General features: G+C 35.2%; 1 protein-coding gene across 1 annotated transcript; it reads left to right on the forward strand.

The window, feature by feature from the left end:
• The first annotated feature begins 1,800 nt into the window (after positions 1 to 1,800).
• On the forward strand, positions 1,801 to 24,265 carry LOC138704801 (uncharacterized). Its single transcript, XM_069833069.1, has 3 exons — positions 1,801 to 1,910; positions 15,043 to 15,154; positions 19,052 to 24,265. The coding sequence occupies exons 2-3, from the start codon at positions 15,045 to 15,047 to the stop codon at positions 20,040 to 20,042; spliced, it is 1,101 nt and encodes a 366-aa protein (XP_069689170.1). The 5' UTR covers positions 1,801 to 1,910; positions 15,043 to 15,044; the 3' UTR covers positions 20,043 to 24,265.
• Positions 24,266 to 24,803: the final 538 nt, after the last annotated feature.

Raw genomic sequence — 24,803 nt, forward strand, 5'->3', positions numbered from 1 at the left:
GACTTTACTGAAGCAAAAGCACTGGATAGAGATATCACTTGAAGAGGTCTTGGTTGCAAATATGTTGCCTATTTTGCAATATTATCGACTTTCTCGTTTCCAGGTATGCCACAATGACTAGGTATCCATTGAAATGTTATTTCCTTTTGTAGATAGACTTCGCTAATGGAAGTTGAATCTGGATCAGGTAGATTTGTAGCTAAAACATATCATGATAAACAAGATAAAATCATTAATATTCATAAATGGCGAAGTCCATTGAAATTATTTAAAAGACGTTAACGAAATTTCGTACTGATCTTAATGGTTGCCGAATGGGGTGTTTGGCACTGGTGTGAAAACATACCAGCGTAGAAAGCTAACCCTCCAGCCGTTGAGATGGCGGTGTGCCAAAAATTAATAGCCTATGAAGAATTCAGTAAAATAAAAATAATTAACAAAACACCGAATATTAAGATGTATGGTCAGCATAGGCGGAGAGAGAACCGTTTCCTTGGGCGGGCAAAGCAAAATCATAGAATCCCGATATAACGAGATTACGGGAGACATCATTTATCTTCTTCCACCATTATAGCTTGACCTTGGTACAGTATATCAGAATATGGCCATTTAATAAAGGTATTGTAAAATAAAGTAAAATTGTAACAAAATATACAGAGAATTTTACTTTTTTTTCCCCCTTGTAAGGAAGAAGGCCTCGAAGGCTTGCACTGCAGCCTGAGGCTTATTGTGCTCACCACTCCTATTCTGTGAATGATTGGGTAGCCGAATGGCAGCGCTCTTTTACAAGTATAGCACGCCACACCGTGAACTTAACCCGGGCTATGGTATGGATGATATGTGAATCAATGATGGCGAAATGAGTCCGAGGTCCAACATCGAAAATTACCCAGCAATTCTGCTTCAATTGGATGAGGAAAAACTCCAACCAAGTAGCTTGTCCAAACCGCTCGTTTCATAACCAGACGTGCTAACCATTACTCCACAGCGGTGGACCAATTTTACATTTATTTTATCTGTTTGTTTAAAAGAGCAAGATATCTTATGAAATGTGAATTCTAATTATTTTATTTAATCTCGTCTTTAAGTTTAATCGGGATCACTTTTCTTTTTTCTGCATTGTTGTGCAGTATGTTATTCATATTTCTTCAAGTGGCTGCTTGCACACCTGCAGAGTTTTAACACATCAGTACAAACTGTTACAAAAAAAAAAACATTATAGTGTTTCCATTCCTCAGATGAGGTATAGAAATTCTTATATATTCAGAAATTTAAAATAAATATTATAGTCCAGATGCATGGTCTGAAGACAATAATTTGTCATTTTAGATACAGAAGTTTAATCATAAACATAAACAAGAAAAAATTTTTGACTTCAATATTTTCTAATGTCAATTAAAAAAAGAAGAGTTCGGTCAAGTTTGGTGGGCCATGCCCCCCCCCCGTCCCCATAACTCCGCCTATGATGGTCAGTAGAGAAATTACAGAGCGTGTAATAGAAAAATATCTCATTGTTAGTAAATTCGCATGGCATGAAATACAAATCTTAAACTTAGTGAAGAAGGAATTTACAGAATACCATGTAAAAAAAACTGTGGTTAACAGATAATTTCCAGAGCAACAAAGATAAAAATGCGTGTCCTACAATAGGGAATTAGAAGAGCGCCAAATAAAAAATGCCTGGCTTCTAGCAGCAAAAGTGAACGGTAACCAGCATGCCGCCTTAGTTTGTATTGAAAATTAGAGCTGTCAGTCATTCATTCCGTTACTTGGGAAGGTGTGGAGAGGAAGACGCTGAGAATTACTAATTACTGCAGACAAGTCCCGTCGCGCGATCGAATCCTCCTGCGCATTGACTGAAGTGAATGTAACGCAAGAGCCTCATGGTTTCCAACATAAGTTTCCGCCAAGTAAGTAGCACGTTCAATTGTTTATATTATTAAGCTATTGTGTAAAAGTATAAGCTTTTATAACCCTACTTTGTGCTTGATAGACCATAATGTTTCTGCATTCTTGTTAAAATTACGCATTGACGACTGACTTCATGGTACCGACTTCTTTATGATCTCTGATCACAATGATACAATGAGATATATATATATATATATATATATATATATATATATATATATTTAGCTCCCTATTTGTTATTTGTTACAACTAATTTTTAAGATTAATATACATTCAATAATGTCCATTTCAGTGCTAAATATTTCATTGTCTTATTTCTACGTAATTATTGAAACTTTATGTACTTCTGTATACGTAAATGTTACATAATATCATGGCGTGTGACTATATATAGACTTTCATGAATCCGTTTGTAATTGACTATGAATAATTTTCTCCAATAAATCAGGGGTCGGCAAAATAGATAGAGGGCTTTCAGAATAAGAAGGCATACAAGGTGGAGCTAGTTCAAACCGGTCTACGTCGACTAGCCAAAGACAGTGAGGCGGTGTTGCCTAGTTAAAACGTCGTGAAGTCCCGTTGATCCGTCGCGTATTACTTTATTTTTAATACAATATTTATACCCATCATTCCATAGCGCTAACAAATTTCAAGGCGATTATACACGAATGGAATTCGTATGTTAATTATCGGCTCATATGTTTTCGCTTTAAGAGGTATTATCCATCTCCAACACATAACATATTATGCTCTTTAGTCCCTCCCTGTGAAAGGATAGATTGTGAAGAGATAGATTTACTTTATTTTGAAATTCACACGCGGATTGTTTTCTGTTGTGTTGTGCATGAACAATAATACTTACCGTAACAATGTCTCTTGAAGGAATTATAAGTGCCTGGCGTTTCGTCAGAATGGTCTATAGTCAGGCGAAGGAGTATGGTACGATTTCCACTTTTTGTTGTACCTATAATTATATAAATTTATTGCAAACATACAATAACGACTCCCCGCAATCGCAGGCTGCCAACAATGGACACGGCAGATACAAAATCATCGAAGTTACATAATAATTTAAAAAGAAAGTAGAATAATTAATCTAAAAAATGTGTGACATATTTGCTTGACATTGTAAACATCAACACTCTTGCCCCGAATAACAAGAAATAATCTAAAAAACGTATGAGATATTTGGTTTATATTGCAAACATCAACACTCTTGCCCCGAATAACAAGAAATAATCTAGAAAACGTATGAGATATTTGGTTGATAATGTAAACATCAACACTATTGCCCCGAATAACAAGAAATAATCTAAAAAACGTATGAGATATTTGGTTGATATTGCAAACATCAACACTCTTGCCCCGAGTAAGAAGAAATAATCTAAAAAACGTATGCGATATTTGGTTGATAATGTAAACATCAACACTATTGCCCCGAGTAAGAAGAAATAATCTAAAAAACGTATGAGATATTTGGTTGATATTGTAAACATCTACACTCTTGCCTCGAGTAAGAAGAAATAATCTCAAAAACGTATGAGATATTTGGTTGATATTGTAAACATCTACACTCTTGCCCCGAGTAAGAACAAATAATCTAAAAAACGTATGAGATATTTGGTTGATATTTAAACGTCAACACTCTTACCCCGAATAAGAAGAAATAATCTAAAAAACGTACGAGATATTTGGTTGATATTTAAACATCAACACTCTTGCCCCGAGTAAGAACAAATAATCTAAAAAACGTACGAGATATTTGGTTGATATTGTAAACATCTACACTCTTGCCCCGAGTAAGAACAAATAATCTAAAAAACGTATGAGATATTTGGTTGATATTTAAACATCAACACTCTTACCCCGAGTAAGAAGAAATAATCTCAAAAACATATGAGACATTTGGTTGATATTTAAACATCTACACTCTTGCCCCGAGTAAAAATAAATAATCTAAAAAACGTATGAGATATTTGGCTGATATTTAAACATCAACACTCTTACCCCGAGTAAGAAGAAATAATCTCAAAAACGTATGAGATATTTGGTTGATATTGTAAACATCTACACTCTTGCCCCGAGTAAGAACAAATAATCTAAAAAACGTACGAGATATTTGGTTGATATTGTAAACATCTACACTCTTGCCCCGAGTAAGAAGAAGTAATCTAAAAAACGTATGAGATATTTGGTTGATATTTAAACATCAACGCTCTTACCCCGAGTAAGAAGAAATAATCTAAAAAACGTATGAGATATTTGGTTGATATTTAAACAACTACACTCTTGCCCCGAGTAAAAAGAAATAATCTAAAAAACGTATGAGATATTTGGTTGATATTGTAAACATCTACACTCTTGCCCCGAGTATGAAGAAATAATCTAAAAAACGTATGAGATATTTGGTTGATATTTAAACATCTACACTCTTGCTCCGAGTAAGAAGAAATAATCTAAAAAAACGTATGAGATATGTGGTTGATATTGTAAACATCTACACTCTTGCCCCGAGTAAGAAGAAATAATCTAAAAAACGTATGAGATATTTGATTTATATTTAAACATCAACATTCTTTCCCCGAGTAAGAAGAAATAATCTAAAAAAACATACGAGATATTTGGTTGATAATGTAAACAGCAACACTATTGCCCCGAGTAAGAAGAAATAATCTCAAAAACGTATGAGATATTTGGTTTATATTGTAAACATCAACACTCTTGCCCCGAGTAACAAGAAATAATCTCAAAAAACGTATGAGATATCGGTTGATATATTAAACATCACCACTCTTGCCCCGGGTAAGAAGAAATAATCTCAAAAACGTATGAGATACTTGATTTATATCGTAAACATCAACACTCTTGCCCCGAGTAACAAGAAATAATCTCAAAAAATGTATGAGATATTGGTTGATATATTAAACATCACCACTCTTGCCCCGTTTAAGAAGAAATAATCTCAAAAAGTATGAGATACTTGATTTATAGCGTAAACATCAACACTCTTGCCCCGAGTAAGAAGAAATAATCTCAAGAAACGTATGAGATATTTGGTTTATATTGTAAACATCAACACTCGCCCCAGGTAAGAAGAAATAATCTCAAACACGTCTGAGATAATTGGTTGATATTGGGAACATCAATACTCTTGCCCCGGGTAAGAAGAAATAATCTCAAAAACGTATTAGATATTTGGTTTATACTGTAAACACCAACACTCTAGCCCAGGGTAAGAAAATCTAAAAAACGATGAGATATTTGGCTGACATTGTAAATATCAACACTCTTGCCCCGGGTAAGAAGAAATAATCCCAAAAACGTATGAGATATTTGGTTTATATTGTAAACATCAACACTCTTGCCCCGGGTAAGAATAAAATCTCAAAAACGATTCGATATTTGGTTGACATTGTAAACATCAACACTGTTGGCTCGAGTAAGAAGAAATAATCTCAAAAAACGTATGAGATATTTGGTTTATTTTGTAAACAACAATACTCTTGCCCCGGGTAAGAATAAAATCTCAAAAACGATTCGATATTTGGTTGACATTGTAAATATCAACACTGTTGGCTCGAGTAAGAAGAAATAAACTAAAATAGTTTGAGATATTTGGTTGATACACCATAGTACTTAAAGCATCTGAGTCATCACTCATAACATAGTGCATATTTGCTGTATCCGTCTGTCTGCCTATGTCTGTCTATCTATCTATTTATGTATGTATCTATGCAACTATCCATCGATCCATCCATCCATCCATCCATCCATCCATCCTTGCTCTTGTCCTTGTCGTGTGTTGTTTTTAAGACGTGTTCTTATTCCATTCTGACCACTTATAGTAACTAGAGAATCTCACAATTTTTGGTTCATAAGTCTTGGTAGATCCTCTATTTATTCCGATAAAAAATAGAACAATCAAAATTTCATAAAAAAAATATCAAGCTCAACCAAAATTTTTACTTTCGTTCGTATAAATGAATTATTACTAGAAAATTCAAACTTTGAACATTTATGCTATTTAGAAATTATTCGTTTTTACACAACGAATAAAATAAATTAAATAAAAATAAAATCAATAAAGACTCTCTTGAGTTTAGTAACTACATAAAAATAAAATTTTATTCGCTATATAATAATTAATTACATTTAAAACAAAATCACTTCTAAGTCTATTACAGAAAACAGTAGTTCAGGAACAAAAATATATTGTATAAGTTAAGTTATTATTATTATTCTTAATTTTCATTTGATAGTAAATAAAAATTCATTCGAATAAATTGTACCGTGTGTTGCAATTTTATTGTGTATTGTTTATATTGTGTATACCACTGCCACCGGGTGCTTGCCCACTTGCAGTGATAAATACATATATACATACAAACATAAATACATACATACATACATACATACATACATACATACATACATACATACATACATACATACATACATACATACATACATACATACATACATACCGCCTGAGCTACGGCTCTGGCTAACAGGAGTTTACATAAAGTGGGCATGAATTAGTTAATTGGAAAAACTGCTGTATGCGACAGAATAGTTAAGGAAATTCCCTTAAGCAAAGTTCCAAAGTATTGCACGCAAGGGACCTGACAACATCTAATATCAGCAAGTTCGCTTTCGAGCAGTCAGCAGTTCAGTAAACTCTCTCTCGTCAGACGCTGTCAATCACTACGTTTACTTCACATTTTTATCTTGTTTGAACTCCGTTGAAGAGCTTATTAACACTTCCTCAGTACCCTCTCACACCTGGTTACATGGGAAGAATAAAGTACACTGCAAACAAAGTCAAGTTTTGTCCTAAACTACTCAAGTACACATCTTCCTAAGATTTTAAAATCATGCAGCTATATTTTGTAACATTTTATTATGGAAACAATAGTAGTCGTAGCTCAGTCACCTAATTGTTTTTCATCAAAAGAATATTTGTTCATACGTCAACTAATCTGCAAGGACTGACAAGTAAACCTTCACCAGAGGTAAAAAACAATGAAAATGAAACTTATATTTTTGGAATCAGCATAATAAAATATGAATAATCCTAAAATTTCGTAACTCGACTGCAATTATTAAGTGCGATACACAACGCAGAGCACGAGGCTTCAAGCAGCAAGAAAACACACCTTCAACTAGCGATTAATGCATAAGAAGGAAAACGATGATGTGGTCATCATGTTACTTAACGCATCGTATTCCAGAATCTGATTTGTTTTTATCCGGAAACATATGTCGCACAACAGTGATAGCTAATGCAAAATGTTGGAAACACAAATTGTCAGTACACCACCCGCACTTTATACAGGCTGTTTTTGCACAAATCGTACATATTCCTTGTACATTTCGGTTACAGTACTCTGTAGTGTTTTTAAAACGTTGTCCACTTCTGGATCCCAATCCAGCTAACACCCAACCATACCCATGCGCCTGTTGGAATCGTGGAGAAGGAAACTTCTGTTAAGCAAGTGACTGTAGTTTCAATCTATTGTTGCGTTGTTGTAATGTATCAGATGAATCATCAAAATCTACATTATGAGAACTGTGTCAAATCATATGCTTACACATTCGAAAAAAGTACCTGTCCAAAGATTGCAACTCATAAGTCGTATTTGGCGGTATGATTTTAACTACTAGTTTTTCAAGACCATAGTCCCCTTCTTCTAACAGTTGCTTAATTGTATTTTCGTCGCAGTGGACACCATACGAGTCCAACAGCAGAAGAATGCAAGTTGCAGGATTAGGAAGGAATATTTCTCGTAAGAATTGTATCCATATTTTTTGGTCATTATTCCCGACGAAGTCCATTTTACTACAATGTTGTCACTTTGGAAAATGCGTTCCGCAACTCTTTGACTTATATCTTTCGGTTCTTGGAGAATAAGTAGTAACTTTGGCATAAGTTTTCCAGCTTTAGAAACCACCGGCGTTATAGTGTAGGAATGTGTAGTTAGTTGCCCCCTTGGATTGCACGACACCATACACTTTACTGGTTCCTTGACGCTCTAATGTTCTGCCGAAAGGCATTTCCTTATGGAACCCACATTCGTCTGTATTAAACACTTGAACACTTAAACATTGTACATGTCCAAACTGTCCAAAATCATACCACCAAATACGATTTATGAGTTGCAATCTTTTGACAGTTGACTTTCGTGTGTTAACCAAGTGAATTTATGCTTCATACTGCTCCATGACCTAAGGTTAAACTTTTTCTTTATGTTTGTCGGTACACCTGACAGAATCCAATACTCTGCTACTTTACATTTTTCTTGAAAGTCAATTATTCGGGAAGTTTTGGGAGGGGACGGAGCGTGTTGAGAACCGGAACTTTGTGAAGTACTTAATTCCTCTTCTGACGTAGTATTTGTTTTTTCAGTCTCCCATTCTCGTACATGAGGCATGACATTGTCATCATTTCATGGTTCATTTTCACCATTGTCCAGAGTATGACTTTCTTCAACTGCTTCCGATTCATAACTCTTATACAACAATATCAAGTTCCTTCCGCGACATTTCACTGTCTCCTTATAACCCCCTTCATTTAGTTTATCCAGAATTTTAATCATTATATTCACTGGGTTCATCTTCTTCAGCTCACTGCACATAACATTACACAATAAACTGCAAGGTACAAACTAGCTGACAGCGCGACTATAGCAGTACTGTCTTCGCTCTCGCGTCTAGCATTGCTGCGTGGTATAGTTGTTTGCAATCTAAGTAGCCCATGTCAACTTGATTTTAATTGGTCGCGATCTCTGGTGTTCATTGCGTTCGAGTTGTAAAATTTACGTATTTTGCATTGCTTTTAATGCTTAATCGAATGGTAATAAAGGTAAGTCTTTGTTTTCTTACCCCACCTGAAGGTTTACTTGTGAGGTGTACAACTGGGCTGGAACACGGGGAGTCCACACCTGTGGAGTAATGGTCAGCGCGTCTGGCCGCGAAACCAGGTGACCCGGGTTCGAATCCCAGTCGAGGTTTTTTCCGGGGTTTTCCCTCAACCCAATACGAGAAAATGCTGGGTAACTTTCGGTGCTGGACCCCGGACTCATTTCACCGGCATTATGACCTTCATGTCATTCAGACGCTAAATAACCTAGATGTTGATACAGCGTCGTAAAATAACCCAATAAAATAAAAAAGCACGGGGAGACTGTGATCTGGCGACGTAATATTTGATATTTTAATGAAACATGCATCAATAACCGTGAAACATCTGATTTAGGGGCACAGACGGAGATCAATTTTTTTTCGAAAAGTAAATTTATAAAATGGTGTCGTCTTGACTAAACTTCATTTACAAAAATTTGGCATAGACAAGTGCATAACGAAGTAGATTATTTTACATGAGGTTCTAAGTTATAATCTTGCTATTCCTTTCGCCTTCATTTAATTTTTTTTCATTTCATTTATTGTATTCCTTAGATCTTACATTAGAATTGAAGCTTTAAGATGTGGAACAAATGAAGATTTTACAAGATTACAATTTTTTGGCGAGATGAAGTGAGGTGAGGCCGAGGATTCGCCATAGATTATTATCTGCCATTTGGCTTATGGTTGGGGAAAATCTCGGAGAAAACCCAACCAGGTAATCAGCACAAACAGGAGTCTAACCAAAGCCCAGGGCAGCTCCGGATCAGTAGGCTAGCGAGTCTGCCGACTGAGCTACAGTACACAGCAAGCAGATAATTCAGTTTACAAATTTAAACAATCATTCTTCAGTTGAGACATAAAAATATAATACATAGCAAGTAAATTAATTCAATTTAAAAGCATAAACAATTCAATCAGTTGAGTTATACAAAAAATAGATGCCGTGATACATACAGTATCTTGCAAATTAGTTCAATTTACAAACATAAAAAATACATTAGTTGAGCTATACAGATTACTATTCAATTTACAGCACATACAATTCATTAAGCTAAGTTAATTAAGCTATACAAAGCTATAGAATACATAGTAAACACGTGGCTTTGAGCGTTTGAAATTATGATATGTTTAAAACAAAGTAGTTCCGAATTCAGTAAGCCGTGACAAAACATAAAGGGGGAAACAAATGAATATCATATCACAGTGATCTCATTTCTCAATGGAAATGTCAAAACTTAACGAAATATTCACCTTAATTTTAATGTTACCAAAAATTATGTATTATTTGTACACAAATTGGGTGATCAATAACTGCGGAAGGTATAAAGACAGAAATAATAAATCTAATAGTCTAATTCTAAAGTACTTAGCTGTGGTCATAATTTCTAAATGAATCTATTCCCTTGCAATGGTATATTGATATCATTACAATAAAATTTCAAACAACTCATTGGCATAATATTGTTGATGTATGACTCGTTTGGACCAGCCATGTCAAACTCGGGTGAAGGGGAAAGTATGACGTCAACCTCACTCCAAATTTTTAAACGCGATTGACGTTGATGCATCCCTTTCACTCTCAAATTTGCTCAGTGGCGGGTAGTACTGAAACTCATGTTGTAAAAACAATCACCACTCTAAACTTAAATTAGGATAAGGTTGATAAGTCCACGCAGAAACTATTCAATATCCAACTATTTGGTGATAACTGATCGCAGACACCTCTTGATTTCCACTAATATATCAATATTCGGCTGGATTATGTTAGTACATAGACGCAAGCAGAGACAAGATGATCATTTAATCTTAAGCGTACAGCTGATTTTTCACTGATTCATTTTGGGGGAAAAAGCTGTTCGCAAAATATGTCGATCGAAACATTGCAATTATGGGCCACGTCATGCAAAATTATTCATGTTATAAATATCGACCACTTTTCCCTGATTTTTTTTATGACACTGTTGGCAATAAAACATTTAATATTTTTTATTATTTATGCAATTTAAAAATCTCAAATAGAAACAAAATTCCATAAAATACCGTATTTACTCGAATCTAACGCGCACTTTTTTTTAGTTTAATTTAGTCTCCAAAATCGGGGTGCGTATTAGAGTCGATAGCGCACTAAATTCGTATGAAAACTCTAAAATACTGCTTATCGTTCTGTTTAGCCACCCATCTAATTATAGTCTGTCATGACAATATTGTACTATATACAGTATTTTGATTATAAGAATAGGTCAGTATTTTGTTTATAAGAATTGATCAGTATTTTGTTTAATGGCTACGAACTCATTGTTGTATAAAGTAGTGCAATATATAGTAGCCTAGTTAAAAAACATAACATACGGTAAATCCATTGCCGTATATATTGTAATACTGGTAATAAAATAAAGTCCATAATTTTAACCCTTTGTTGTATGCCGTAAAATTAAATTTTACGCCAGCTTTGCATCTGCGCATTACATTCGCCAATAAGCATTTTTCTTATTTCAAGCCTTTGAAAATTGAGGGGCACATTAGATTCGATGGTGCATTAAATTCCAGTAGATGCAATAAACGATACAATAACAATTTTACATATTTGCGTACGCTACCTGTAAGCTCCTTTTTCCCATAATCTTTACCACGAGCAGCATTAAAATGACGTCTTATTATAATGTTGCATATAACGAAATTGAACGAACACAATAGGCAATTAGCTTTATTATTTCTTTCAACAACAAAATACTCATATTGCCATTCCTTATCTTGGTACATTAGACGGTGCCATTTTCAAATATTCTGTAAACTGCTCCCCACTGAATGTTTACGTTCTGCAGCTAAGGACAGAATGAAAAGAGTCGCGGACGGGGGATGGAGGAAGTAGGGATGATAATGTTTGAGCTGTAGGAAGCGCATGTTTAGCATCCCTGGTTTGGACTATTAATTACCAAAGCTCGGAACTTGGGGACTTGTGTCTTTGAACGTGGCTAAGCGACCGGACTTCAATGTCAACAAACTCCCGCTTCCAGCACAGAGGTACTGTAAGGTCTGCTATAAAAGTGGTTCCTGGCTGGAACAACATAATGATAATATTATGATAGGTTGAAACACGTAATTTTATAGCATATATATAAATAAACATGCAAAATACATCAAATTTACAGTTCTGCTCTGTACATTTCATTACAGTGTATGACTACATGCATTCGAATATTTTTCGAACCCATACCTTCTTCGTCTGTTAGTTAAACATGATTTGAAACGAAAGAAACTTATTTCCATGTCACATGAAGTGACGGGAGCAAAATTATTTTTTTTATTTTATTTATTTTAACTAGTTACCTACTGAATACAAATTACATTTATAAAACAAAAATGTTTCTAGCCACTACCGCAAGAGCCAGGCTCGTGTACGGTGTGGTCTTAGTCAATAATATAACATAAAATTTACAAGGACACTTTACTAAATACAGTAAGTAACTTAATTCAAACCAATAAATACAACCCAAGAGCAAGAATAAAGAAGAAAGAGAAAAAGAGAGAAAAATACACATTTAATATAAATTGACAATTCGACAGAAGCCAGTGATATTCAATAAAAACAAGAATATAGTAGACAGAAATAAAAGGTAAAAAAAATGCATTTGTTAATATTATATTATATCGTGGATAATTTTACAAATTTATTTTTTAAAAGCTTCAATTTTAAAAAATTTCAAATTTGGAAAATGGTTTGTAATTGTATTATAAAGTCTTAGGCCGAAATAAAGTATTGAATGTTTTCACTGTCACTGTTTCCTGTTCGATTTTCAGCAGTTGCTAGCTGATCTCGTATCTGAGAAAGATAAGTATCCTAAATTTGTCTCGAAAATAGTTTTCAATTTCTATGTCACTACTAGGGAAGGTTCCACTACGACTTGATCCGTATTTTCTTATTTTCAAACAGACCGTTTACCTCTAATTAATTATCTGAATGTCATTGGCTTCGACACGACACAGTTTCCTCGTCCGTCTACCTGTCATTTGATGTGACCACTTTCTTAGTACACACGACTGTCCCTGAGCACTTGCAGCGTGAGCTTTGTGTACATTGTACCTGTAACCTTACTCATGCGCACGATACACAAGTCCCCAAGTTCCGAGCTTTGTTAATTACACTGTTGTCCCGAGACTAAGCCTTATGGGATCGGGAAGCAATTATGGATTAAGTAAATTTAAATCGGGAAGTATAAAGACAGAAACGAAAAAAATATATCGAAATTTTATTTCAAATCCCGAACATTCATACAGTCCCAGCCATGCTCACAATAACAATCACAAATAGCATAAACGTTTGACTCAATTATGGGAATTCGATGAATTCCCTGTTACATTTTGCTTCCTTCTTTCTTTTTGCTTTGACTTCATTTAACTGTTGTTTTACATTATTTCGTGCTAGCTTTAGAAATGTGGCTGTGCGACAGGAATATTAGTTAAAGTTTATATATATATATATATATATATATATATATATATATATATATATATATATTGTCGGACCATCGGATCTGTGCCCCCGTAAGATATGCGAACTGAACCCTAATTCCTTCTCAGCCTCGGCAATTCATTTCTCTCCCTGCATTCCTATCTCTCTCTTTTCTAGCTCTCTCCCTTTCTCTCTCCCACTACTCACAATTCTGAGCCTTCTAGCGGGACAGTTTATTTGCACTTGCAGTCCAGTGTTGTCAACTGGACATGAACACTGTAGCACGGAGTAGCGAAAGAAATATTATTAAGCAATTACGTAATAGCATTTTGCGACGAAGAGAAACAAACAGGTCAATATCTGTTTCCTATAAATCTGGCAACGATAAGAGCAGCTGCGATCATAGATGGGGCTTATTTTATTTCAATTGATTACGTATTAAAATTACTTACTTAACTAATACTAATAATACAACATGTTATGTAATTTATATAGGCAGGTCAGAGCGCCTAATAAAGAAAATCAGGAGAGAGGGAGGCTGTGCAGGAGATGAAACGCTAGAATCACCAGGGAAGAACAGACCAAGGGAAACTTTAATTCTTGTAGATGATATGAACCGATGTATTATAAGAAGAAAGATACAAGAATTTTATGCCGCGTAGAATGAAGTTCCGACATTGAAGAAATTACTGAAGATTGCGAGAGACAATATTCTCCAAGCTTGGAGACAAACGCTGCGGAAAGTGATTCGAGACATGGGATTTAGGTTTAAAAAATGTAGAAATACAAGATGTATTTTGATTGAAAGAAATTATATTTTAGCATGGAAGACCAGTTATTTATTATACCGTTTGACGGAAGTTTGGCAACATCCCTATTCTGCAAGGTTCGTGGCTTGCTGTTCAACGTGGTGGGAGGAAAGTGGGTGGAATGGAATGAGTACAGACAACTTTTTCAAGAACGACGACAGCGCTGAAGGGGCACAGATCCGATGGTCCGACTATATATATATATATATATATATAAAACTTTTGGTTCGAATTTCCCTTCTGATTTTTTAAATATAAAGACGTTTTCCCGCATTACCTGTAGATGTGTGTTGTGTTGTTTAGTCAACTATCCGAAGACACGTCTGAACCTCACAAGTGACACCAATATGGCACCACTTATGAAGCAACTAGGGCAGGAGATAATAGTGTAGTATGACCAGTTTCTTTCCCCCTCTAATGCATACATCGCCGATTAGCTGCATATTTCACTTCAGATGCATACAAACAACTGTTCTTCCTCTGACACATATCGTCAAGTGAGATGTACTGCCTGATAATATATGTACGAGTACATATCAGCCAGAACCTCAATCAGAGGTATACCTGTAGATAAAGATTTGAATTGTACAAGTGTAGGAAATGTAAGTCGTTGCCTTTATAAAATTTTAACCTTGTGCTTTTACCGATATTTGAAAGAGTCCTGTTTGATTGGCATTAAAAATACACTCTGAACTGTAATTTTCTTTCTCGTAGTCATATTCACAATGAGTTCCGTTCCGTCCTCAATTTTTTCCACGAACCAAATAGTCAAGAGCAAAATAAACAATTAATTAGGCCTACATAGTTACTAAAGTAATTGTGTTATGACTCATATCTTTGTGAAGCTGTATTTTCTGAGATACTCTGTGTAAAGCGAAATAGGAGTAGAAATATCTGTCAAGCGTTTTCAAGATTTCTTTGTCTTCACATTATGGATGGCACCACTGTCTGTATTAATCTTGGTTTCAGGCATGACAGCTAAGACGAGACGCCGCTCACGATGGTTGATCCTTTTAACTACATGTACTATGTTGATTCTCGTTGTGAGGTCAGAGGACATTCAAATGCAAGGAAACACCAGGTGAGGAACTACAGTATGTAGTAGTTTCAAAACATGTTTACACTAAACAATAAAAACAGCTGTTCTATCCCGATAAATCGACATCAGTGGCATTTCATGTTGTATGCTTTGTGTCTGTGTGTGTTCAAATTATTTTGCGTGCATATATACTTCAATTTTGGTTACGAGAAATGTAAATATGAATGTAAGTTCTATGGCGATATGCATCAACATCGGTTAAGAACGTAGTAACCTTGGGTTATGAAACCACGGTTGAAAAGTAACCGTGATTAAAATGTAATTTTGGTGCACAATTTATAATCACCGGTTACTTATACATGGTTTTTAACTCCTCATTTAACCAGCCTGTGATGGTACACTGTCTCTACAAACAAATAAAAAGTATCCATACCTCTGTAAAGATGTTAATCAATGTCTAAAAATGACTGCGTTTACTTCGTTCCATCGAAACGTACGAATTATAAATTTTCGTGTTTCATTTGTTTGTCTTTTGGCACTGTTATGTTTTCGGATTGCATTTATTTTTTTCGGTGCTATTTGCTTAAAATCTTACAAAATGAAAAATAAACAGCGAAAATGATTATGTCCCAACGTGAGTCTGAAGTACTGACAGAATGAATTGCGTGGAAATAAATATGTAATAGCAAACGAAAGAAGAAGTGGTAAATCCAATAACCATAAAGGAAAAGGTTGAAGCATGGACTATTAATACGAATGTATGTACAACTCATGGTCCCAACCAGGGAACTGTGTAATTTCCTAGAATCCATCCATAACCTCTTTTCTTTGAACCTGCGACGTAGGAAAAACTATGCTTATACACAATGAGCTAAGCGATTCTATTATAGGACATACATATATATCATTCGTTATCTCGTGAAACCAAATGTCTTTGTGCGCCGTAGTAATAGTAAAAACCATACGGTGGGGGTAAGCGAGCTAGCTAACTTGCAAGTTGAAGCGTAGCGAGAGAGAGAGAGAGAGAGAGAGAGAGAGAGAAGCTTCTCAGTCTATTTTTCCTTCATCTCACGTGTAGGTAGGTTTCACGAGATACCGAATGTCCTAAAGATTTCTTAATTGCATCGTTAATAATTCGCACTGCATTTTGTTCTATGCCTCTGTGTAGTGTCCCCTCTCAAAATGCTGAAAATATTAGTTGTATTTGTTAACAGCTGGTTCATAGGAGTTGTGTTTATTGTTAATTATATTTACGAGTGTAATTAGTTACCACTGCCACCGGTATATACCCATTTGCAGCGTGAATACATACATACATACACATACATACATACATACATACATACATACATACATACATACATACATACATACACATACATACACACATACATACATACATACATACATACATACATACATACATACATACATACATACATACATACATACATACATACATACATACATACATACATACATACATACATACAAATAGGATATTCCAAGTGAATTCATCTGTTGCTGCAGAATTGATATGGTAGAATTCGATCAACGAAATCTCTCCTGAAATTTTGTCACGTAATTCCTCCATAACAATTAACTCTTTCAACTAACGGTACTTCACACTCACCATAATCTTGATCCAACTAATCCAAATACAAAAATTCGTCTTCCAAATCATCAGCTTTGAATATAGTTGCAATTTTATTTTACTACTGATCACTTGTTATCTCCTTTAACGACTCGAATATGGGAGGTTAGAAATTACCGTTGTTAACCTCCTACGTAAGCCCTAACAGAGTTTGGTACAGTGAAAAAATGCTTAACCGCGGGCTAGGTGGTAATTTTGACCGGTGGTTACACTAATCGATGTTGATGCACTTGGCTATTAGATTATTGTACTTGCATATTGTGACTAGCAGTTCATGTGTTTTGTACTTCATTTTCTCATTCGAAGAATTTCTTGCCAGGAAAGAACAGTTATCAGTACAATTCTCCTATATCGTCCTCAATTTTGTTTTCGGCACTTGAAGCCGATGAGCCATGAAGACCCTCTTAAGGCCCAATGTGGATCATGAGGTCTGGTTAGGCTGTCTCACAAGATGATGAAGCAATGGTGGAATGAGCCTGCAGGAGAAACCGAAGTACTCGGAAAAAACCTGCCAGAGCGGCTTTGTCCATTACAAATTACACTGGTATTGCCGGGATCGAACCTCGAAGGCTATCGTCTGATTTATTAAGCCACGCGATTGCTCCATTTTCATATGTGAGTCGGACATATCGCATAAAATTATACTCATCTTTTGCGCTTCAGAAAATTTAATATCATTATGTCTTAGTAAAATTCAAATACCGGTAGTACAAAGTTAACAGTGTAAAAGTCGCATATGTAGTCGTTATGAAGTCATATTTTATAACACATGTGAATTATAAACGATTTATTTACAGTCCCATGTGACGGTCTCGTAAATACTGTAATTTAAATAAATAAATTGTAAAGATTGTAAGAAAAGCATAAAATATGTTTTATTAACTTGAATAATTAAATTAATACACTTAATGCAGAGTGTCCCGCAGTAGAATGCCCATAGCTTACCTACGTGTTCCTGAGATTATTTTGAGTGAAAAAGTTCTAATCAACATGGGTCCGAATTGCAACGGTATCTACAGAAAACACAATTCTAAATTAATAATTTAACTTGTAATTTACTTACAACAGTATGTAACCTCATCGTAAGGATGTAGTTCAGTTAATTCTAAGCAGAATGCGCTCAGCTACATTTATGTAATTGTTCAGTTTCTAAACACCTCGATAGATGTACATTATCTGCATTTCCTGCAAGGTAGAGTTACCATTGTTGTTGGAGGACGCTCCTCTTCTTATCAGACAAGGCATGTGGCTGCAGCAAGATGATGCACCTCCACACTTTAGCAGGTGTATGACTGCATTTTAAATCAACAGTTTCCACATCGTTGGATTGGCCAAGGAGGTCCAGTGACTTGGCCACCAAGATCACCAGGTCTGTCTCCATTAGATTACTTCCTTTGAGGGCACATGAAGTCTGTTGTGTACGTTGCTCGGTCGAACACAAGGGTCGAACTTCTCTGGAAAATAATGGAGTGTGGTGAAGGCTTGAGAAATGATGGCGGTGTTGTAATGAGAGCGATAAACTCTCTTACAGACAGAACTCAGAGATCCCTCGACAACCATGGAAGTCATTTCGAACCTCAAATATGACAATTCAGAATGTGTATTCATCAAAACTAAGTTGTAAGTCAGTCACAAGTAATAAAATTATTATAATTGTTTTCTGTAGATACCGTCATTTCCCATAACTATGGTCCTGGTGCACAATATGGTCTACGATACAACCATTCAAAGAACATTGTAGAAGTAAAATAGATCGTTCTTAGATAGCTGCAGTGACTTTACTTCAAACTACAGTACAGCAAAAATATAGATAAACGATGTACTACGTTATGTAGTACTAAATTTGAATGGACCATAGTTGTGTTCCAGGACCATAGTTACGGGAAATGACGGTACCGTTGCAATTCGGACCCATGTTGGTTAGAACTTTTTTACTCAAAATAATCCCAGGAACACGTAGGTAAGCTATGGATATCCCGCTGTGGGACATTCTGTATAATAAATATAAATCGTATATCTGAACAACAACAATAATTTAATTATGAAATTGAAAATAATCTTACAAATATAAATAAAATAAGGTTTAAGTAAGGAGTCACATTTCAGCGCCTCTTCATTTTATGAGGCACACAAGCTGAAACTGTTCATTTAATATAATTTCAGTGTGCATTGCAAAATGACTTAAAATTGCTTAAACTAAACTTTGAGACACTAAAATTTAATCTGTAACAGAAAATGTTCCAACATAATCAATTAGCGAAGATATATTATTTGCTTCTCCACAGATCTGCTCAAAAAACAGACAATACAGAACTAAGTCACGGAATCCCGAATAAAAGATCCATTATAAATGATTACACTGTCAGAAGTACAAGATACACAACGGATAACGTAATAATACCGACGGAAGCCAAGTTTACCACTCACCACAGCAAAACCGACTCTTCTGAGAACAAGAACCAACAGCGACGACACGATGCAAGCGAGTCATTTGGGTCTGTATTGGAGAACGTGACGGAATCACAAAATAATAATAATAGCTTAATGAGGATAAGAGAAGACCACTCAAATAAGACTGGTCTAAGAAGCAGAAGAAGTAAGAGATTCCTCGGATTCCACAAGGGTCGAGAAGGTGTTAGTGACGACTACAAGTGCTCGAGGCGTGGCTGCGTGGGCAAGTCAGCTACGGAAGTGGGGAAAAACTCCAGAGAGAAAGTCACTGCACGCCTTCAACAAATCAAATCTCCAAGAAATTCCGGTGCTTATATGAGTACAGAGTTCCACAAGCAACAACTTCCCCATCGCGGGTGGCACGTAGAGGAAAATACCCTTTCTACTGACGTGGCAATCAGCAAAAGAAGAGGACGCGATGACTGGAAACCAGAGTACGAGCATGAGCACGGGCACGAGCACGAGCACGTGGGCGAGGTGACGCAGGTGGAGCCCCCAGTCGAGACTCACCCTCGCGCAGACACAGTGACCAGCTACTACGACTTCCTGATCAACGAGGGCTCCTACAAGTTCTGGGCCGCGTTCCAGGTGGTCACTGCCGTCCTGCTCATATACTCCGCCTTCGCTGCCATCTATTACGCGAAGTACACCTTCAGCATGATGGACTACCCCGATTATCTGGACGACGGCTTCTTCTTCAAGAGGTCTGGTGATTTCTATGTCACCACCACGACGCCGAAGCCATCGTCCTACTCGTTCTTGGGTTTATCTCCACAGACTTTCCAAAGAATTATGAATGCGCTATCTTCAAAGAAATATTCTTAACGTGAACTGCAGGGGGTAACCTGATGTCCATTTCTTGAGACTTTGCCCTTGGAACAGTAGGGGAAGGGAATATTTTACTTCCTAGGGGGACAAGTAGTCCATCATCTGGAAGGAAAACGGTCTAGTTATTACACTTCAATTGCATTTGTGTGTGAATCTTCGAATTTATTTTTGATAATACATTAAAAAAATTTGCAATAATAAAACCCGGAATTCTATGAGACTTTTAAATAATAAATTAAATATTAGAATTAAGAATAATTACTAATTTATAGCAAAAATATAAAACAAATTAAGAGCTGAATGATAGTGCTGTCATGCAGACGATGTTGAAAACATTTATACTTCCAAATTTCAGCGACGCAACAAAGAACAGATAGTACTGCAATACTAAAGAATGTATGCTGAGATTGATTAAATGTAGCTAAACTGAAAGGATTGTTGTAGAACAGTTGAACCGTGACGTTACGATGACAACCTAGTAGAGTAAAATTATCGCCAACATGATGGAACATTACACGTGACCCTTATAATATTTACGTTTCCCAAATTGGTAAACTTCGCCAAAGCAGTGAATAATTCTGTGGTGTTTGGTCAGAACATGGTAACTCTTAAAAGCTGTTTTGAGATACAAGCATTTTCATTTTCACTTTTCCTTTAAAAATCAGAATTCTAGTTTACATACAAATATGAATGAAAGTAACATAGATTAGGGCACTGTTTAATTATATGCTTATGCTTTTCTACAGCTTCTCAGTAAACTACCGGTAAGTATAGATAGCTGGAAATGGTCATTTTGGAGATACCATGTTCTAACCAAACACCACAGAATTACGGCCGAATTTTCGTAAAAGACGAGGTATTTTTCCTGAACCATAAACAAAATGCTACAGCGGCCATGATTATTTACCACTTTGGCGAAGATTGTTCCCAAATTTGCCTTCGTCGACTTCAACGATATTCCTTGGATTACATCATATTTTTCCTTCATTACTTTCTGGTAATGCATTATAATATCTTTCAAAATCTGTATTTTATTTTAATGCATTCAAAAAAATCTGCCACTATGCTGACTAAACCTTGGACTTGACTACTACAGTCAATTCTTAAAGAATATAGTCACGAATGTTACTAGCATCACATTGCTTGTATTTCACATGACTCGGTATGGTCCCGTCATTACTGGCGAACATAGTCTGCGCTGCTGCATCACATGCATTCTGTAGTTGTTCCAAGTGCGTTTCTAAGTTGTTGAACTGGACTCTGAAAACTTAATAGTCACAATTGAATTTGAATTGAACGGCTGAATTTTCCTGGTAATAAGTTGTGAAAAATTCATATGAATGAAAGAAAAAGAATTAATAATGATTGAATCAATCACGAAGGGTTACTTTATAAACATGAGAAAACAAAAAAAAAACATTAAAAAACATTAAAAAACATTAATACAATAGACTGGACTTGTGAATAGAGATTTATTCATTTTGGTTTTACAAATTGAGTTGTATTACTCACTTCATTAATGTAATTATTTTATATCAATTTCGATCGTCGTAAGCACGGAATGCGTCCATAAAAAATGTATATTTCAACAAAATAGAAATTTTAAACATCTATAACATTCTAAACTAGGCAAAAACCAAACAGCATGCTTCCAATTTAAAGCAAAAGTTCATTCACAAAGGTTGGGATACTGCGTGTTACAAGAAACATGAAGAACGATTCTGACACACTTCTTATTGATGTCAAGAAGAATTCTCAAGACTTTTAATTCATCTTAAAACTCTTTGTCAGATAGAGCAACGTGCGCTATCGAAATATGTAAGAATAACAACTCTGTAAGGGATTTCTTTTTTCTTTGCGGTAGTGGGAAATGCTATTTAACTGGACAAGGTCTCAAATTTAATACTGGACATCTTGTTACCCTTGTGTGTGTGAGTGTGGACAAATGCTAAGAGATGATATGTGCAAAATGAATATTTATTTTATTGTATAGTGGAGGACAATAAGGATTCTCTTAGTTCTATTTTTCATAATCTTTTGTCATTAATGTAATAATTTCCTTGAAATGAGAAGCTTAAACAGTCCTTGCTCTTCTACCTTAAAACCTCTTTCTGGTCACAGGAACTTCCTCACATTGGAGGACTCAGAATTATTTTATTCCCCACAAAATGTGTGATAGAAATATTAATGAGTCAGTACAGCTCAGATAAAAGAAAAGAAATGTATGCGATGTGAATATTGAAAAGTGTTCGTTAGTGGCTGTGAACATAACACAACTTCCAATTACGGTTAACTCAACGTTATTCAAATAGTGACTAACACGATGTGTTGTATGACATTCTGCATACGACTAAATCAACATTCAGATTTATTCAGACAACATTACACAGTGCAAGATATTGGCATATGACTGTAATCGCAAGCAAAGTATTTAATCTTCAAATAACTTGTGTCACTTACAATGAAGTGAAACTGTTGTAACTTATGTACATAGTACCTTACATATCTTAGGCCTAAACATGTAACAAAACTTTGTTTCTTGCAATTATAAAATAAACACATATTGCATGTCAAGTTGCTTTGAAGTGTGCAGAGTAATCCAACTGCAGTTTTAAATTAACACACAAGAAACTCAGTGTTCATAGTCAACATAGTCACCTGCACTATTATTTGCACAATTAAAAGCACATTCAATATGTTGTGAACTTAGGTGTACAGTTAAGCAGCTTCGGCAACTTCACATTGCAACATGGAACCAGTGCATGTTTGAAAATAGTTTTTAGATTATAATGGCAATGTCAAAAAGCTTAACTTTATTAAAGAAAGTTGGTATTAAACTGAAATAATAATCCAAAAGAAAAGCGATGAATTATTTTTGTAGTTTTCTCTGTATTATAAGTTCTGTAATGTTTTCAATGTTTAATTCTCTTCTGACATCGTCACTTCTCCTGTGATTAAGCAATGTGTATCCAACCACAGCTCGTAGGAACCTATTTCAGCTGACTCTATATTTCGTACTTGATTTGTTATTCAAAGTCCTATGTTCATTTCTATAATATAGCAACAAAAGTAGCGTCATTATTCTATATCAGCGGTGACCAGAGCGGGTGTAGTGATTACCTACATCGTATAATCACAGACATTCAAACGGGTACGAGGAGTTTCCTGTACATTGCTCTATGTTTCATTCACGTACTGAAGGGAAGCAGTGGCGGTATTATGTCGCTGTACAAACTCTGTCTCTAGTACAAGCAGTAAGAGGTGGTTTCGTAAAGAATAAGGAGAACTTTTTGTTATTCTGTCGGACAAAATGTAATATGTTTACTTTGCTCGACGGTTCAATTAGGAGTATATAGAAACAGTAATTGCCACGCTGAATAATGTATTATTATTATTATTATTATTATTATTATTATTATTATTATTATTACTGACCATTAAGTATGTGTTTCTATAATTCTTCTGTACGTGCATATTTTTAGATCTTCTCCCTAGAAGGATAAAATTATTAGGTTTTATCTCAATTTTAATCTTCTTAATCTTTAGATGAGGGTAACTATTTATTAGTTTTCATTTAATAATAATATTGTAGAAAAACCGATTCAATATTATGTGCCAACGAACTGTTAAACGCCAGGAATTGACATGTCTTAAATCATAGCCAGGAATAGAAAGGTGAGATAAATAAATATAAGGAAGTCAGCTACCTAATGGGGTTTGAATTATCTCGTGCTCTAACGCCTTTTAATGGACAGAAATTCTCAAAACAGTAACGATTAAAATAGCTTAAATAACTTGTCCATAAGAAGTTTTTTAATTTTGAAAAACTACGAATTTCTCGACCAAGTATCGAGAGAAGAATATAGAAAATTTCTTATTATATTCAAGAGCAAGTTGAAAAAAGAAGCAAGAAAAATCGTATATTATTCACTGGCTCTTGATGACAGCAGTGACATTACTGATACAGCAAAGGTTGAGATTTTTATCCGCTGGATTGATCAAGATGTTAGTACAGGAACCACCACTAGTTGTAGTTTTCATGCCAAGTACCTTTCCTCCGTCTCCTTACTTCATAGGCTGTCTGTCGCATGTAATCACTGCAGCTCGAGTTTTGGTCACCGCTGTTCTATATAATTTAAGAACAGTTTCTCTGCTTTTTTATTTAAAGCGTGGATCATTATGTCACAGAAGTATTTAAATCTACTTAGCTTTGCTTCTACATCTGTACTTTCACCATGTTGTATTACATCCCAGATATTTAAAATCTCTATAACTTGCTCTATAATTCTGGTACTTATTACAATGTTTGCTCTTATTGAATATACATAGATAGATGTTATCATATTTTATTATTAGGCCACTTAATTCAGTTTGTGAACTGCCTCCTGAATACTATCCCGATGAATCTGTTAACAGTTGATCCTTCACATATAACATGGTGGTAAAAAAATGGTCTCTTTAAAATCATCAGCCATTTATATATAATCCCGTCTATATAGACTAGATATTAAAGAGGGCCGGTGGTAAAGGCATCCCTGTCTTATAATCTGATCTATATTAGCCACTTGTTGTTCGCATCTTGATTAAATTATTTCTATTGCGATTTCGTATAGCTCTAACCAAGTGTTTTTAATAATATATTCCACAATAATGATCTCCTTGCATTGTCAAATGCCTTCTCGTAAACTATAAATACATAATACATACGCAAACTGAACACTCTCCTTTTCACCAGTATAAAGTGCACTCATGCTATGT

The sequence above is a fragment of the Periplaneta americana genome, chromosome 1 (genome assembly GCF_040183065.1).
Source record: "Periplaneta americana isolate PAMFEO1 chromosome 1, P.americana_PAMFEO1_priV1, whole genome shotgun sequence".
Taxonomy (NCBI): domain Eukaryota; kingdom Metazoa; phylum Arthropoda; class Insecta; order Blattodea; family Blattidae; genus Periplaneta; species Periplaneta americana.

Coding starts and splice junctions, on each gene's coding strand:
- LOC138704801 (XM_069833069.1), top strand. CDS start 15,045: ATGACAGCTAAGACGAGACGCCGCTCACGATGGTTGATCCTTTTAACT. Junction 15,155..19,051: donor CAAATGCAAGGAAACACCAG/GTGAGGAACTAC, acceptor GCTTCTCCACAG/ATCTGCTCAAAAAACAGACA.